This window comes from Trachinotus anak, unplaced genomic scaffold (genome assembly GCF_046630095.1).
Source record: "Trachinotus anak isolate AG129_WGS33_773 ecotype Australia unplaced genomic scaffold, CSIRO_AGI_Tana_v1 ptg000007l, whole genome shotgun sequence".
Lineage (NCBI taxonomy): Eukaryota > Metazoa > Chordata > Actinopteri > Carangiformes > Carangidae > Trachinotus > Trachinotus anak.
This window is the reverse complement of record NW_027273858.1, coordinates 4,305,985-4,320,978: the sequence shown is the minus strand read 5'-3', so window position 1 is coordinate 4,320,978 and position 14,994 is coordinate 4,305,985. Positions and strand designations below refer to the sequence as shown.

The window sequence follows — 14,994 nt, the reverse complement described above, 5'->3', positions numbered from 1 at the left end:
TCCTGTTTTTTTGTTGTTTATCAACTTGTAGCATTTCTCTTTAACTTTCCATCCAAACCGCACACATTCAGTCTGCAGGACTTAACCCACTCGCCCACCTCTGCTAAAATATACCATAAAAAAGCCTTCAGATGTTATGGTATAGAATATATTTGTCTTTAAACATTTGATATATTCCCGTCACAGTCACCATGCAATGACAATTTTCTTTCTCGCTTCTAGTGACCGTCACCATAATTATTTCAGCAGTGAAATCACTAAGTTACTGCAACAGCACAGTTGCAGTTAATAGTCAGTTACAACTGTCAGTCTGTGGCAGGTCCATCTCATTCACTTCGACACAGTAAAAATTAGTTAAAGATAGAAAAATAAGTTCAAATCTTAGCCAAAAAAAAAAAAAAAAAAAAAAAATCAATACTATATTTAAGCAATGTTGTAAATGGGGCTATGGTACAAAACAATATGCTAAGGAAATACAGTCGTATATAACTACAGCAGGAGATTTATATTGATATCCTCTTTCTCAGATGCAATAATATTCCATAATCATGTACATACTGGGAGAAATATACATAAGTTGTTATAAAAAAACAATATTCTGGTTTATTCCATGTAATCTGTGTTGTATCTGAATGTCAAAATAGCTCACAATGCTCTGGAACAGAATATCACCAGACATTTATTTTGTCCAATTTATAGTTTCAGCCAAGTACATACAGTGCATATACCATGTTTATGCTCAGTAAATAACATTTAAGTTCTACTATACATTAATCATGTACTGAGAAGCTACATAAACCCAAGCAGTGTGTTGTTAATGCTCTTGATTGGTGTCCAAATGGATAAAGTGAAACTGTTGAACATGCCACAGTGAAAAGACGATAATGCTCATCTACATCTGAACTGAATGTGATAGTGATGCTGTGGTTTTTATTTTTTTATTTATTTATTTATTTTTTTAAATTTTCCCAGAAGTCCTCAGGAGCAGACATACAAAATGCTCGCATGATTTACGTACGGTACATGAGTCATGTGTCACGTGTTTGCTGGAAACAGTTAAAAAAAAAAAAAAAAAATACAGAACTGACCATTTGCTAAACCCTGAACCCTAAACAGCAACTGTCCAATCAAAGCAGAGCAACCATAACTGTATTCAGCAGGTCTGTCAAGCTTTTAAACACACTGAAGAGACCTAACTAACCTCTGTTAGCAGCTGAATTACTCACAGAGATGTCCCTCTGTCTGTAGCTAACGAACCAGGGGATTAAAACCAGTAGAAACACTGAAAAAAGCAGTTTTACTTTAAAAGTCTGTGATTCACAGATGCTCTTTGGCGAACACAGGACGTCTCTGAGTGGCTGGGAGCTGAGCTGTCTAACATTTACTTGTTTCTCTTATAACTTAAGACTATGTCCTATGTCATTATTGACAGGTGACCAAATGAATGAATGACTGTTACCATGATTAAAATCACTGATTTATCTGGTTTGAGAATTGATAGAAATATTTGGGTCTAGTCATTTTTGGACATTTTCATGTGTAAAGGTTACATATTGTAGCTTTAAAATAACAGTCTAATCTAATATACATTTTTCATTATATCCCTGAAATATGACAACACTGTCTCTTTATTACCACATCCTCTAGTCTACATGTGGGGATGCTAACTGCTCATTTACAAATGAGTCAGTCATTACTATAAAAAGTCAGCAAGAGAATCAACACACAGAATTCAATTTAATAGCTGGATGGTGTGGGGACAGTGACTGAGGGTGGTGGAGCTCAGCAAACGGTCAGTTCAAAGTGATCGCTCCCTTCCCAAACGCGTGTGGACAGTTTCACAATTGAGGCAATAAGTTGCAACACTGAACTGACAGATGAGGATCCTGTGAGCGTTGGAGCGACGGAGGCGTGAGTTACCATGGAATATACTCTACAACAATAAGCCTGTTTTTTTTTCCCCAGCTCTCCTCTGTTTCTGTTGGACGCAGTGCAGCAAAGTACATTAAAAGTTAACTTCAAAAAGAAAAAAACATCGTTCAGGTGAAACTGCAGCAGCTTCTCTGCCACCTTCCATAGAGAAACACTGAACATGGCTTGGACTTCTAACAGTTACAAGTATGTACAATCACTAATGAGTGGAGTGGATTCAGCCATCCACAGCAGCGTATAAACCTCTGTCCTGTGATCTCCAAGCGTCACTCTGTTGGCAAATTGAGGCGTAAAAAATAAAGGGGGAGCAGAAGCCTGGTGCTGTGTGTGTTCCTGTGTGTTTTTGTCTGAATGTGTGAAAGTGTGCGGTATGTGTTTGTGGGTCTTTGCCTGTGTGCTTTTGCCAGCGGCAGTGTGTGTTCAGTATGAGCTACAGTGAAGACAGTTTGGGCGCAGATGTCTGTGTCTTCTCTGATGTTTTAAGTTACTGGTGTTCACCCTGGAAATAAAAGAAATAAAGGCTGTCAAGTGACATTTCTTTGTCAGGTAAATATCCATATAGACCTTTCATTCAGCTGATAATTTTAAAATACCAGATCACGTGATTATCAAAACATACACAAACCACAGAGGAGACTGAATAACATCTAAAAAGTTGCCCGTGTGATAAAATGTAGCTGTTACTGAACTGACTGTGACTTTTAAAGCGAAAGATCCCACCTATAGCCTCGACACACAAACAGACGTGGGTGAAAACTGATCCGACAACTCTGAAAATCAATGTCAAGTTACATTTTGTGAACCGTTCCAAGAGCCACCAGCTGTGGTTTACTGGAATGTAGTCCTCAGGTATTTTGCCATTTCTGCCCAAGGGAGCAACACGAAAGCTTTAAATCCCATTTTTTTGTCAACTAACCCAAAGGGAACACACAGCCAAACTGAGTTAACACGTATAGTAGATCACTGTTTTAGCACACAGCTGCAATGCAACAAAAAAAACTAAAAAAAAACTAAAAAAACTAAACTAAACAAACCAAAAAAAAAAACCAACGTTAAAACAACAAAGCTTCCCAAAAATCCATAAAAAAATCTAAGTATATGAATCAAAGTAGAGACAGATTCCAGAGGGAAATAAAAGTACAACAGGTATTACTGAGAAGAAAGCATATAATTTCTTGTTTTGCTTTTTCTTTTATACAAATGTGTGTTTGTCAGTCCGTTGTAGCTTGTTGCTGTGAAGCGGCGCGGCTACAATTTGCCTGGCGAGGAGGGCACTGGCAGGCTGCAGTACCACAGCCAGAGCAGCGGGGGCAGCAGAGAGGCCAGGCCTGCGGGCCGTCTGGAGGCAGCCGAGTTTTTCAGGATGGCATTGGATGTACTTGGACCGTCTATCTGAGGGTCCTGAGAGACAGAGGGAGAGAAAGATTAGTGAGGTAAAAAACAGTCCCATCGACTTCAGATTTTTATTAGTTATTTGTAAAAAAATAAATAAAAAATGCTGCAAGAGGACAATGGCAGAAGTTCACAATAAACATGGTCCTTTTACAATTGTTGGATAAGTTGTAAAAACTAACCCGGACTATGGTGTGAACGTTTCACTCCCTGTGTTTGAAACTGAACCATGCATTTTCTGTTTGTGTTGCAGAGATAACACCTACACCATTTCATAGCAGACACATGTCTTCTTCAGGGACCGTCAACTGGTGAGGAGGCTGACCTTTCACCTGGGATTAACACTTAAGCCCTGTTTTTTCTCCATCATTACAGAGAAAACTGCTTCATCCGCTCTGAATGTCCAGATTGTGGCATAATGTTTAGAGTTTCATGAAACAGTTGTTGCAGATATATCATTAGGTCTTAATTAATTTATTCATCACACTTCACGAAAACCTAATGATTATTTTTCCAGTGCTGGCATCTTATACCCACTTGGAGGACTTAAGGTTGTGGTTTAATTCATGAGAGATGTGATTCAGAGATGTGGCAAACATGAAGACATTACACTGTTTAATTCAATAATATCACCTGTAAAAAACTCTTTAAATATATTCATTTGGTATGACGCAGTAAGAAAAATCAAAAGGTTGTTTTTATAGATAAAATGTCAGAGTGGAAAGCTAAAAAGTACATTTGTGTGTGTGTGTGTGTGCGCATGTGCATTTGCATGTGCCAACATGCATAACTATGTGTATATAGGGCCTCAGTGTTGGTCTCTGGCTCGCTAATAAAGCTGCAAGCTAACGGCTGGGTCATCTCCCCGAGACCTGTCCCTGCTTCTATTAAATGTCATTCCAGTGCATAACAGTGCCTTATTATTGTACAATGACATTTACAGTGAACTTTAAAAGCCACCAGATAAGCAACAATCCCATTTCAGCCTCAAAGGAACTACAAAGAACCAGAGTTTACAAAGGAGGCAGGAGGGATTGCCATGGCTATCACTGTCAGAGGGAGGTCAGAGACTTCCAACAGCGAGGTTGGATTAGAGTTTGTTATGATTTGATAAGTTGAGCAATTGCCTTTTGGTCTTAAATCAAATTGTTTTCTGAGATAAACTTGAGAAAGACAAGTTGTGTGCAGGATTTTAGAGGCTTTGATATTTATCCCAAATTAAAGTCATCATTCTTTGATAGCACTTTTGACCAAGTGTACCTGTGCTGCCAGAATATAACATCCAAATGCACTGCAATAATCATGTTACAGAGACATGAAACGTGTCTTGAAAACAGTTGATTTGTCATTTGCAATTATTTTGGCACAGTTATTTTCTGTCAGAGGTTTGTTATTTTTCTATAACTTTGTTAGTGCATCCAATGATGCTCACAAGATTTAGATTTGGTTGCCTCAGAGATGCAGCTTTAACTGCAATACAACTGTAACAAAGAAGGAAACAGGTAAGGAAAGTTTTCAGTTATGTGGTCTTTAAATTGAACATGTTTTTCCAACCAGAACTACATTTATTATTCATTTTATACATTGCCCCTTAATTCAATTATGAAATTTGCTGAATGCGTTATGTTATGTAACTGACAACAAGCTTACCACACAGAAGACACCATCAACAGTTGAGTTTGACTTCAATTTCTGAGCCTGCAACAGAAAAACAAAGAATCACAATTAATTTATGTTTATGTACTGATGGTTTTGTCAATGAAAAAGATCCAGATGACAAACAGATTAGACTCAGATCTTAAAGTGTATAAGTTCATTGCATGTCTAAGAGACTATGAGAGAATCTGCAGTGATGAATCTGTTTTGATCAACAATCAATGGAACAATCAACAGCCTAATTAGACTGAAAATATATGTTAACACGACAGGTGCAAACAACACACAGACAGCACTGTGACTACACTTCAAACCCCATCACATTCAGTCTGTATGTTTATGAAAGCTCGGTGCTGATGTCATTGTGAGAGCAGGTCGGAAACTGAAGCGAAATTGGAAAAACTCCAATAACCTTGGAGAGTTTACCCTGAGATCCTGTAAAACTTTTAAAGCCTCTGATATTTACACTCAAGAAGAAGAAAAGCGAGGCTGAGCGCAGAGGGACGGTCCGACCCAGACCATGATTTCATCTCAGATTTATCATTCAGAGACTGTTGCGTGCTTGGACACACTGTCTTTGTTCCTCTTTCTTTTTCTCTCTCACACACACCTACAAACACACTTCCTGTGAGTGTAACAGAAGGTTAGATGACACCACTTACCGATACTCTGATTGCTTCACTGCGTACTGAATATAAGTAATGGGTTGTTAAAATTACAGAATGTGCAGTGTATCTGGGAAAACAGGTTCTTGTACCAAAACAAACAACATGGTTTTTGTCACTATATGACTGTGTTTTCTGGTCGATCAGCGATGTAGTTGAGGTCTGCATGTTTAGAGAACTAAAACTAACTGGTTAACGTTTGGAAAAGGTCAGCTTCAGGGTTTAAAGAAACCAACACTGACTCTTAGCAGGAGAACTGTGTTGAAGTTAATTACCTTGACCTCCTCCCTTAGGCTTTTTCTAGCAGTTTCATGACACCTCACTTCCTTTGACTGTATTACTAAGTATGAACTAATGCTATTTACACACAAGACCTTCTGAATTGACGGAAAAAATTAAAATAAAATGTAAGTCTCTTAAAATCCTACGGTACAGAACTTTACATTATAGATATACAGTAATTCCTAGGGATACTGAGCTGTGGTAAAAAGAAGTGTTCACAGAAGATGGGGTGTGAATTTTGGTCTCGTGTGTTGAACTTACGGCCCCGAGCCATCCACCCTGACCTCCTCTCTGAGACTTTTTCTTGGATGTAAGACAACTTCACGACTTTTATATTAGCCTCAAAGAGAGGACAGTAGTTACCCACATGACCACTAGAGGTGGTCAGGTAAACTTAAACGTAGGACATTTTACATGTTTTGTGGTCGAAGGTTGGGCAACGGAAACAGTAAACAAGCTCAGGAAAAGAGCAAGGTTACAGTAGAAAAAAAAAGGAAAAAGAAACGTTAATTGTTGGCCTGAAACAGGACACAAAATCTATTCTCCTGCATGAAAAATAGATGCACTACATCTCTATTCATAGCCTTAAACTCCAACCCTTTACTTTCCACCTACAAAGGACAAACTACTGTACTTCATGCACTGGCAGTGAGCAATGGGATTGCAAAAAAGCAGAATCATTTGAGATTAATGCAATTTGTAGGGAGGCTGAGCAGGAACTTTAATATTCACTGCATCTAAAAATGTAATCATACACAACACATTTTTACCAATCAACCCAGATCTCGAACCGGAGGCCAAAGACACAGTGAAATGCAGCAAGAAACATTCTGACATAAAGCATATCAACCTCAGAGGTTATTCTGGGTCAGACATGCTTTATGCAAAAACCCAAGCTATAACCACGCACTCGAGACCTCATTACACCAGTTAAAAAAATTGAATACAATCATGTCTTGAGCAGAGAAAAATGGCAAATGTACAAATAAACATGAAATTTGTTTGGTGATGACGCAATCTTCATGCTCTCCTCTGTGTCTGTGCACTTCAGGTAAATTTCTAAACAGATCAGAAGTGATTAGCACTTGTGTTGATTGCACGATGAGCTGATGCCCATAATGAGTTGATTTGCTGCTTTGCAGTGAAGGCTCTGCAATCAGCATCTCAACATCTTGTATTTTTGTTGTGTAGTTGCTAAATTAGGCATCTGATTATGAGTTTGGTTCTTTCAGCGGGCACGTTTTATTTTTCTATTTAACATAAAATATGTCAGTAAATACCACAGACCTGATTTCTTTAAGTTTTAAAAAGATCGGTTGCTAACAAGTGTCTGAATGAGACTACAGAGGTTGTCAGGGACGGTAAACATTATCAGTCTGAACATGAAACCCGATCTACTCACCAGTCCACCTTTACAGCCTCATTGTGTTTATACTCGCGCTATTACAAAATATTACTAACTTTGTAAGAGGAAAGTATTTTGTAGAAGAGGTCAGAGCTACATCAGACTACAAGTTGAAGTTTAGTGGTAGTGACGCTGAAGTCATGTGACCGTGGTGTAGTTGGTTCACAACCCCGGTGATTGTATTTAGGCTTCAAACATCATAAAGTGTTTTTTATTAGTGAAGATGATCCTGCTGAACAAAACGTGTCAGTATCATAAGCTGTTGTTTGTCACAGAGTTTATTCTCTGCCGTAATCCAAAAGACAAAGTTAAAATCCAATTTTTCTTGAAGAAACCAGGGTGATGCTAACATCTGGGATGGCTTACAAAAATAATGCGTCATCTCTGCGTCTCTCTCTCTCTCTCTCTCGACATATATATATATATATATATATATATATATATATATATATATATATACTTTTGTTCCTTTTCTTTGCTTCTAACCTGCACACTGAATTGGATGCTGTAAGTGACTGTAACTCCAGTTTTGGCTTATGGGTATTAATGTGTGTGTATGTGTGGTTGTGCTCAGGCTCTAGGTGTGACAGAATAATAAATGGCTCCAGTATACAGTATAGTGAATTCAGACCAAAAATAGGGATGTACAGGATGTAGCGGGCATGGTAATACAGAAAGTAAGAAACCGTATTCTGTTATTATACTTTTGCTTCAGCACTAAACCAAAAAAAAAAAAAAAAAAAAAAAGGAGGAGAATAAAAAGCTCAGGTGGAATTATGTCTATAAATCATGGTGTATTTGCAGGCCTCTGTATAAAGACCCAAACAGAGGAGCAAGCCAAGAATTTCAAGCACAGTCGCAGAAAATATAAGTGGCCTGAGGAAGACGATGACTAAATACAATTTGTGCTTCAAGATGAGGTCCCATCTGTGTTTAGAGTCATTGTTTCCATGAATTAAAGGTGTTCAACATTTTTACATTTCAGAAACACTGAGAGAACGATAATGATAATGATTGTTGCCGAAATCCTGAAGGCACTCTGTGTTTCAAAGCAAAAACAATTGGAAATTTAAAGTATATGAATGTGTATTTTGGAATGCAGATTCCATTTAGAAGGAGGCTCCATCTGCCACTGCATTGATTTTACTGTCATAATGTCTCCACCATGTTTTAGGAGGTGGTACTTAGAAGTCTTCCTGAAAGTTCCTGAAACAAGATTTAAAGGCACAGCCTGTGATTCTAATGTAAACAAGAGGATCAGCCAACTTGTAACATGACCTTTACTCAGAGCACAGGATTGTAGTCTGTACACTAAAATGGACAGGTCTTTTAATGAACCCTTTCTGGAGTAACGAAGCATCACCCTCCTGGCCTGAAAAATGAAGCCAACACTGATGTGCTAAAAACCGGAGCTCTTCAAATGGCCACTTAGGGCTGTCCATCCCCATGTTAAAATGTCCAATTTAACAACAGAAATAAACATGTTTACAGCCTGATACAAAAAACGGTTTTGGTCTCTAGAGCTAATTTCCTCCTCCATGACAGCTGTACAGGGGTAAACAGGGGGGTACAGGGGTTTTGCATTAGCTGGGAGTCAGGAGGAGTCAGGCACTGCCAAGATGGCTACCTCGGAGGAGCCCACTCTTCCGCTCTTCAGAAACCTGTGGGTGACGTCACGTCCATCTTTATAACACATAGCTGCAGAGTTTTTAAAAAGGATTTTTTTTTTCAATCCCGTTAGCATCCCATTGACCTGAATTGTATTGGGGTGGAATCTGATGGATACAGTATCACAAAACCTGGCAAATAAAGCCACAACTATCTGCATGGGTTATTATCACTGTGTTTTTTCTCATCTGGGTGAAATGACCCTTTAAATGAGATCACACTTGCTGTTCATTACTTTGCCTGAGATGAAAAGCATATAAATCTTCACACTGCCTGTAAGTATCCTACAATAATAAACAAAGCAATACTTATTTCCAGTTCAAAAATATTTGGATGTCAACAAATTCGAATATATATTCATATCGCTGCCTTGTGTCCATGTGTTTTACATTTGCCTAATACCTGCCTGTTCTGAAAAGTCACATTAGCATGTGGTAGATTTCCATATTTGTCCAGGGCAGTTCCTGTCTGCTTTTGGAGTCAACTATATTCATAAGAACAAGCTGATGGAGCCCTGGGGTTTTCAAACTGAGTGCTGATGTGTATGCATGTGTGAGCCTGCATTCTAGCTTGAGTGTATATGTTTTATCTGTGGTGGCTCTGCTGTGGGCTGTTCTGTCTGATCAGAGAGAAAAGCAGTCCTAGTGTTTTAATTTCCTCTAAAAATTCAGGAGGAAGACGGCGTCTTCTCACTTAGTAACACGTTTACGTCACACAAAGGCAACAAGGCAGAAAAATTAAAGAGAATACGAGAAGGAAAAGAAGAGCCAAAGCTCCATTCTGGAGTATAAGAAAGGAAGACGAAATAGAGCTGCATATTTCTAATTTAGTTTGAAGCTTAGGGTCAAAAGCAATGTGTCTGAACATTTCACATAGGAGTCAAACTCCATTTGTGAACATTGACAAAAGGGAAAGTGGAAGGCACACAGGTCTGAAGCTGTTTTTTCTCCAGTTGTTAAAAAGAAAAATCCCCTTCACTCTTTGATTCTGTCAAGCTGAGGTAAACGCACTGTTGTAAGTGTTGCTGGGTTGTCACTGGGTCACTGGTTAGTGGTTATTATTCTGCATGTCTGTGTGTGTGTGTGTGTGTGTGTGTGTGTGTGTTTGTATGTGTGTGTGTGTCTGAAAGAGAGAGAGATCAATGAGCAGAGTGGAGTGAGTCTTCTGACAGGCCTGTCCCCTGAGTGTGTCATTACAACAGCACAGCCTGGCTTGATGCGTACACATACTCATACACAAAATCACACACACATATATGCATGCAAACACACTTCAATACACTGAGAAACTGTGCACACATATATACGCACACTAGAAAAGTGGTTTAACAACAACTCTCTCATTAACTTGTACTTGACGTGCTATCAGAGCAGTGCCAACAGCACACACGCACCAGTACACCACCAAAGCTCATTATCGGTACAGACTGTGTGTGTGTGTGTGTGTGTGTGTGTGTGTGTGTGTGTGTGTCAGCGAGTGGGTACAGTTGCATTTGTGTGTAGTTGCATTTCTACAGTATCTGCATGTGTGAGCTAAACTTGGAGGTCTGTGCACCTATATACACAACACATTATATGTGTGTGTGTGTGTGTGTGTACTTGTACTTGCTACATAGTAAGGACCAAAAAAAGTATTTTACTGACAGAGTGAGGACATTTTGGGAAAGTGAGGACATTTTGGCCGGTCCTCACTTTTTGAGACACCTTCAAATCACATGTTGGGGGTTAAGACTTGGTTTTAGAGTTATGGTTAGAATTAGGTTTAGGGTTAAGCACTCAGTTGTGATGGTTAAGGTTAGGGTAAGGGGCTAGGGAATGCATTATGTCAATGAGTGTCCTCACAAAGATGGAAGTACAAGTATGTGTGTGTGTGTGTGTGTGTGTGTGTGTTTGTGGGCTGGTACTATTGAATTCTAGTCTGCTGTGAATCAAATCTACATTACATAACATACAAAACGCAGGCCTGCAGCCTGCTATCACCTCCAAACTGAGTGACACAGGTTTGCTTTCAGAAGTGAGGCAACGAGTTGAAGTTAGTATTAAAAACATGTTATTTCCATTACTAACATTTATCAAATAGTAGCAGTAACCAAAAGTTAGTTCTTGGTGATTTATTGGTTATTTCACATCATTCTTATGGTCTTATGAGCCTAGTTTACTGTCATTTTAGCAAAGACACAAACATCAGCTATAAAGCTGCACAAATTTTTATTCATTATTTATTTATAAGAATTATAATTTATAATATTATATTTGATTTTGATCATCTGACTCTGACTGTAATGTAAAAATATGTTTTAAATTTTTTAATTTTAATTAAATAAATAAATATTTGCAGGCCACAGTTATAGACAGCGCTCTCCCTGCATGCAACTAGTGCTTGATAGCTGCAACTGTATGGGCCTTCATGAACAATAAAAACATGAAGAGAAAAGGTGATTACATTTCAGATTGCTGTTTACAAAAACAATGATTAAGGTGAATTTCAGCTTGAAATGACAGGAGGATTTTCTGTGAGCACCTGTGAACAATTAACAGCTCCAGTGATTTTATGATTCTGCGTCGGATTGCAGTATTATTATCGGTGAAATGTCTCCCCGAGTGTTTGTCATCACTCTGCTGGTGATGATGGTGTTATGTTCAACTCCTGCCTGATCCAGGAGCAGCCCATAGCTGGTGTTCAGGATTGCTACAAGCAAACCCTGTGTTTCATCAGCAACATAACTCTTGTTCCTGTTGAGCAGGAGTTGCTGCCCCAGCTAAGAAATACAGTTCCCGAGTCAAACACACAGGTACACACTTCCATCTACACACCACACTGGTGACACACTGACCAATCCTGACCAGGACAAAGACAGGAAAAAGAAAAGTCGGAGGTTAATGGAGCATGGTGACATTTCAGTATTTTATAAATGTACCAGTTCTTTCACTAAATGTTCTGCTGCAAAGTGAGACACTGCCACAGGAGACTATAGTAAACTCTAGAACGATCCTACACGCTATTATAACAAAACATGACGAAGTATTGCACATGTAGGAGGTGTTATTAATGGTTTCTGTATTGGTTTTAAGATATTAAAACTGTATTGTGTGATTTTTGACGAGTACATGGTAGAATGTCACATAAATCAAACTCACATACCATACGACCCACAGCAGTGTCTCCTGAAACAGTGCCCCTTCAGCAGCAGGCAGACCAGACCTTTGTTGCCATGGTTACAATAATAAACACGCCGACTGTACCGAGAGCGGAGTACCTACCTCCGTGGCCATGGTTACTATAATAACAGTTGGTTAGGTTTAGGAAGAAATGGTGATTTGGGTTAAAATATGGATGGATAATAGAAACAACACAAACTGCTACGGTCACATGAGAATCGAACACCGCTCTCCTGTGTGATACTCCTGTGTTTTGTTGACCCATCCATCCACCCCAACCTCCTCCTGACGTGGACTTTGTCGCTCTTTACACTACGCCACCGCATTTTTCCCTTTGTTCCTGTCATAATTATTACGGCCACTAGATGTCGCCTAGCAACAAAACGGAGCAATGGGTCACAATAACCTGCTGCACAGACGACCTATGGGCTTGTTTATGGCTAATAAACCTGCCTACTTGCACATTGAGCAGACACACAGTATCATCACTCTCCTTTCAGCTCTGGTTTGGTCTCTATCAACTCCTGAGGAAAATATTTGTCTCTTTAGCTGCTAAATCTTCCACTTTCTCCACCAGCCACTTATTGATTATGACTTGTCTGATGTTGTTTGCTGGAAACTGCTGTCCATGCTTTTGTGAGGTTATACACATAAGATTTGTGTTTTCAACATAGACAAAACTCACATTATTTGCAGTATCTGCTTTATCTTGACATATTTTGTGTTGTGACACCACTAGAGAAACAAATGGAGCCTGCTTCAAAGCGAAAAGAGATAGAAAGTGAGCTGGGGGATGAAGAGGCAGTGAGGTATGTAAAAGAAACAGACATACAGACTGACAGTCAGATAGCAGCAGAAGATGAACAGACACTGCAGATATACGGATGGTGAGACTGATAGAAAAGGATAGAAAGATCAGCAGTTCAGATAAAGAGAATTGGTAACTCTGTAGAAAGATAGATTTTACAGATGGCTCAAATTTCAAAGAAAAAAGTTTCTGAAATGTTTTCATGTCATGGGATCAGATTTGTCCCAGACTGGCTGGAACCCTTGAACCTCAGAGCTCAGTCGTCCTCTGAATCCAAAACTAGCTGCAGCCTCTGTGTGGAAGTCTCACCTGTAGGCTGCCACAGAAGTGGTAGATGCCAGGGTCTGTGTTGATGTGGTTGTCAATGGTGTTGGGGTTGCGTTCGCGGTTCCTCTGGTAGGGAGTGGTGGTGGAGGTGGTGGTCTGGACGGGGGACATCGGCTGCCACGCTCCCACATCTGTCCCGTTCCCAAAGGCCTGGATGGCATTACCTACAGAAGGGAGGTGTGAGACAGAACCTATTAGCTGTGAAAGGCAAATAATTAATGTTTTGGGAGGTGGTGGGACACATAAAGTAAAGACAGTCCAGAACAAAGTAAAGGGTTTAAAACAACAACAACTGATGTTTGGAAAGTAATAACTTAGGGCAGGTGAACTATCTGTAAGCTTTTCTTATGATTATAAAGGTTTCAAACACATCTCCCGGTGAGTCTGACTTTGAGATAAGCTGAGCTGGTAAAGCATCAGTTTGCCCAACCAGAAATATCACGTTGTAATTCCAAGCAGGTTCCTTTAGCACCAAGCTGGATCTCATCATGAATCACACAGTTGTTAGTCCCCATGTTAAAATAAAGGTTTATATTGCACCGGCCTAAACCACAATTAAAGGTGAGTTAGAAGGTACTTAGGTTTTGTTATCACTTGGCTCCATTATAAATTCACCACACAGTCAAAAACCTGAGTGCTGATGTAGCTATTTACCATTAGAGTCCATTAGTGGCCCTATTAATAGCCTTCTATGGCTTTGATGTAAAAAGACACACACACACACACACAAACCCAGAGGAAAGCTGAGCTTTACAGAGACGCTGTGTGGACATAACAATATTCTTCCCTCCAACAGTAAATTATGACCCCGATACTGTGATGAGGGAAGAGAGAGCTGATCTGCATAATGACTCTTTAACCCAAATGGAATATTAATACATACATGAGCAGAGACACATGGTTATGTCTACATGATGTGCAGAAGTGTTCACCTTGTTAGATCATCGATGGTTGGATGGTTGTTTTTCACTGTATTCTCAACCAAAGTTGATGCCAAATATAAGACACACAGTTTTATGTAAAATTAACATAACTGTAGATGCTTTATAAAAATCTGTGTTTAAAAATTATTCCATTCAGCCCTGCAGAGATGCTTTAGTATAACATACTGTAAAACCCACAAATTCTAGCATCAACACACATGGTAGATTTAGGTGAATAAAATAAGCTGTAATTTCTCTGTCTCACAATAAAATAAAGTTTGTAAGTGCAAACTGTCTTTAGCACCCATCTGTCTTTTCTTTCCCTTTTCTTTCTCTCTATACAGATACTCTAGACCAGGGGTGCCCAATACGTCGATTGCGATCTACTGGTCGATCGCAAGAGGAGTGCAGGTAGATCGCACGGAACTCCCAATGAAGTTGAGGAAAAAATGTAGATCACACGGCATTAAAAGAAGTAGAATCTACTTCTTCTAATGCCGTGCGATCTAAATTTTTGTGCTACCTGCTACCTGCACTCCTCTTGCGATCGACCAGTAGATCGTGATCGTGATCGACGTATTGGGCACCCCTGCTCTAGACAGCTTAAAGGTCTCCTACTGTTAAATTATAAGCATTCATTCAAAGGTGCATTACAACAAGTGTTTTGTATAAATTACATAAGTACATTTGTATAATTTGAATGTATGTTTGTCTCTGAATATGAAACTGACACCAGCCAGATTTGTGTGTTCGTCTGCTGCTCTGTGTCTAAGTAACT

General features: G+C 39.3%; 1 protein-coding gene across 3 annotated transcripts in view; it reads right to left on the bottom strand.

The window, feature by feature from the left end:
• Positions 1 to 878: 878 nt before the first annotated feature.
• Positions 879 to 14,994, bottom strand: part of gfra1a (gdnf family receptor alpha 1a) — a 219,076-nt gene continuing 204,960 nt past the window's right edge. For all 3 annotated transcript variants that reach the window (XM_071479988.1, XM_071479989.1, XM_071479990.1), the window contains 3 exons: positions 13,276 to 13,457; positions 4,975 to 5,022; positions 879 to 3,333 (listed from right to left, as the gene is read on the bottom strand). In XM_071479988.1, the coding sequence (XP_071336089.1) occupies positions 3,181 to 3,333; positions 4,975 to 5,022; positions 13,276 to 13,457 (383 nt within the window). In that variant the 3' untranslated portion in view covers positions 879 to 3,180. The remainder of the gene's footprint in view (positions 3,334 to 4,974; positions 5,023 to 13,275; positions 13,458 to 14,994) is intronic.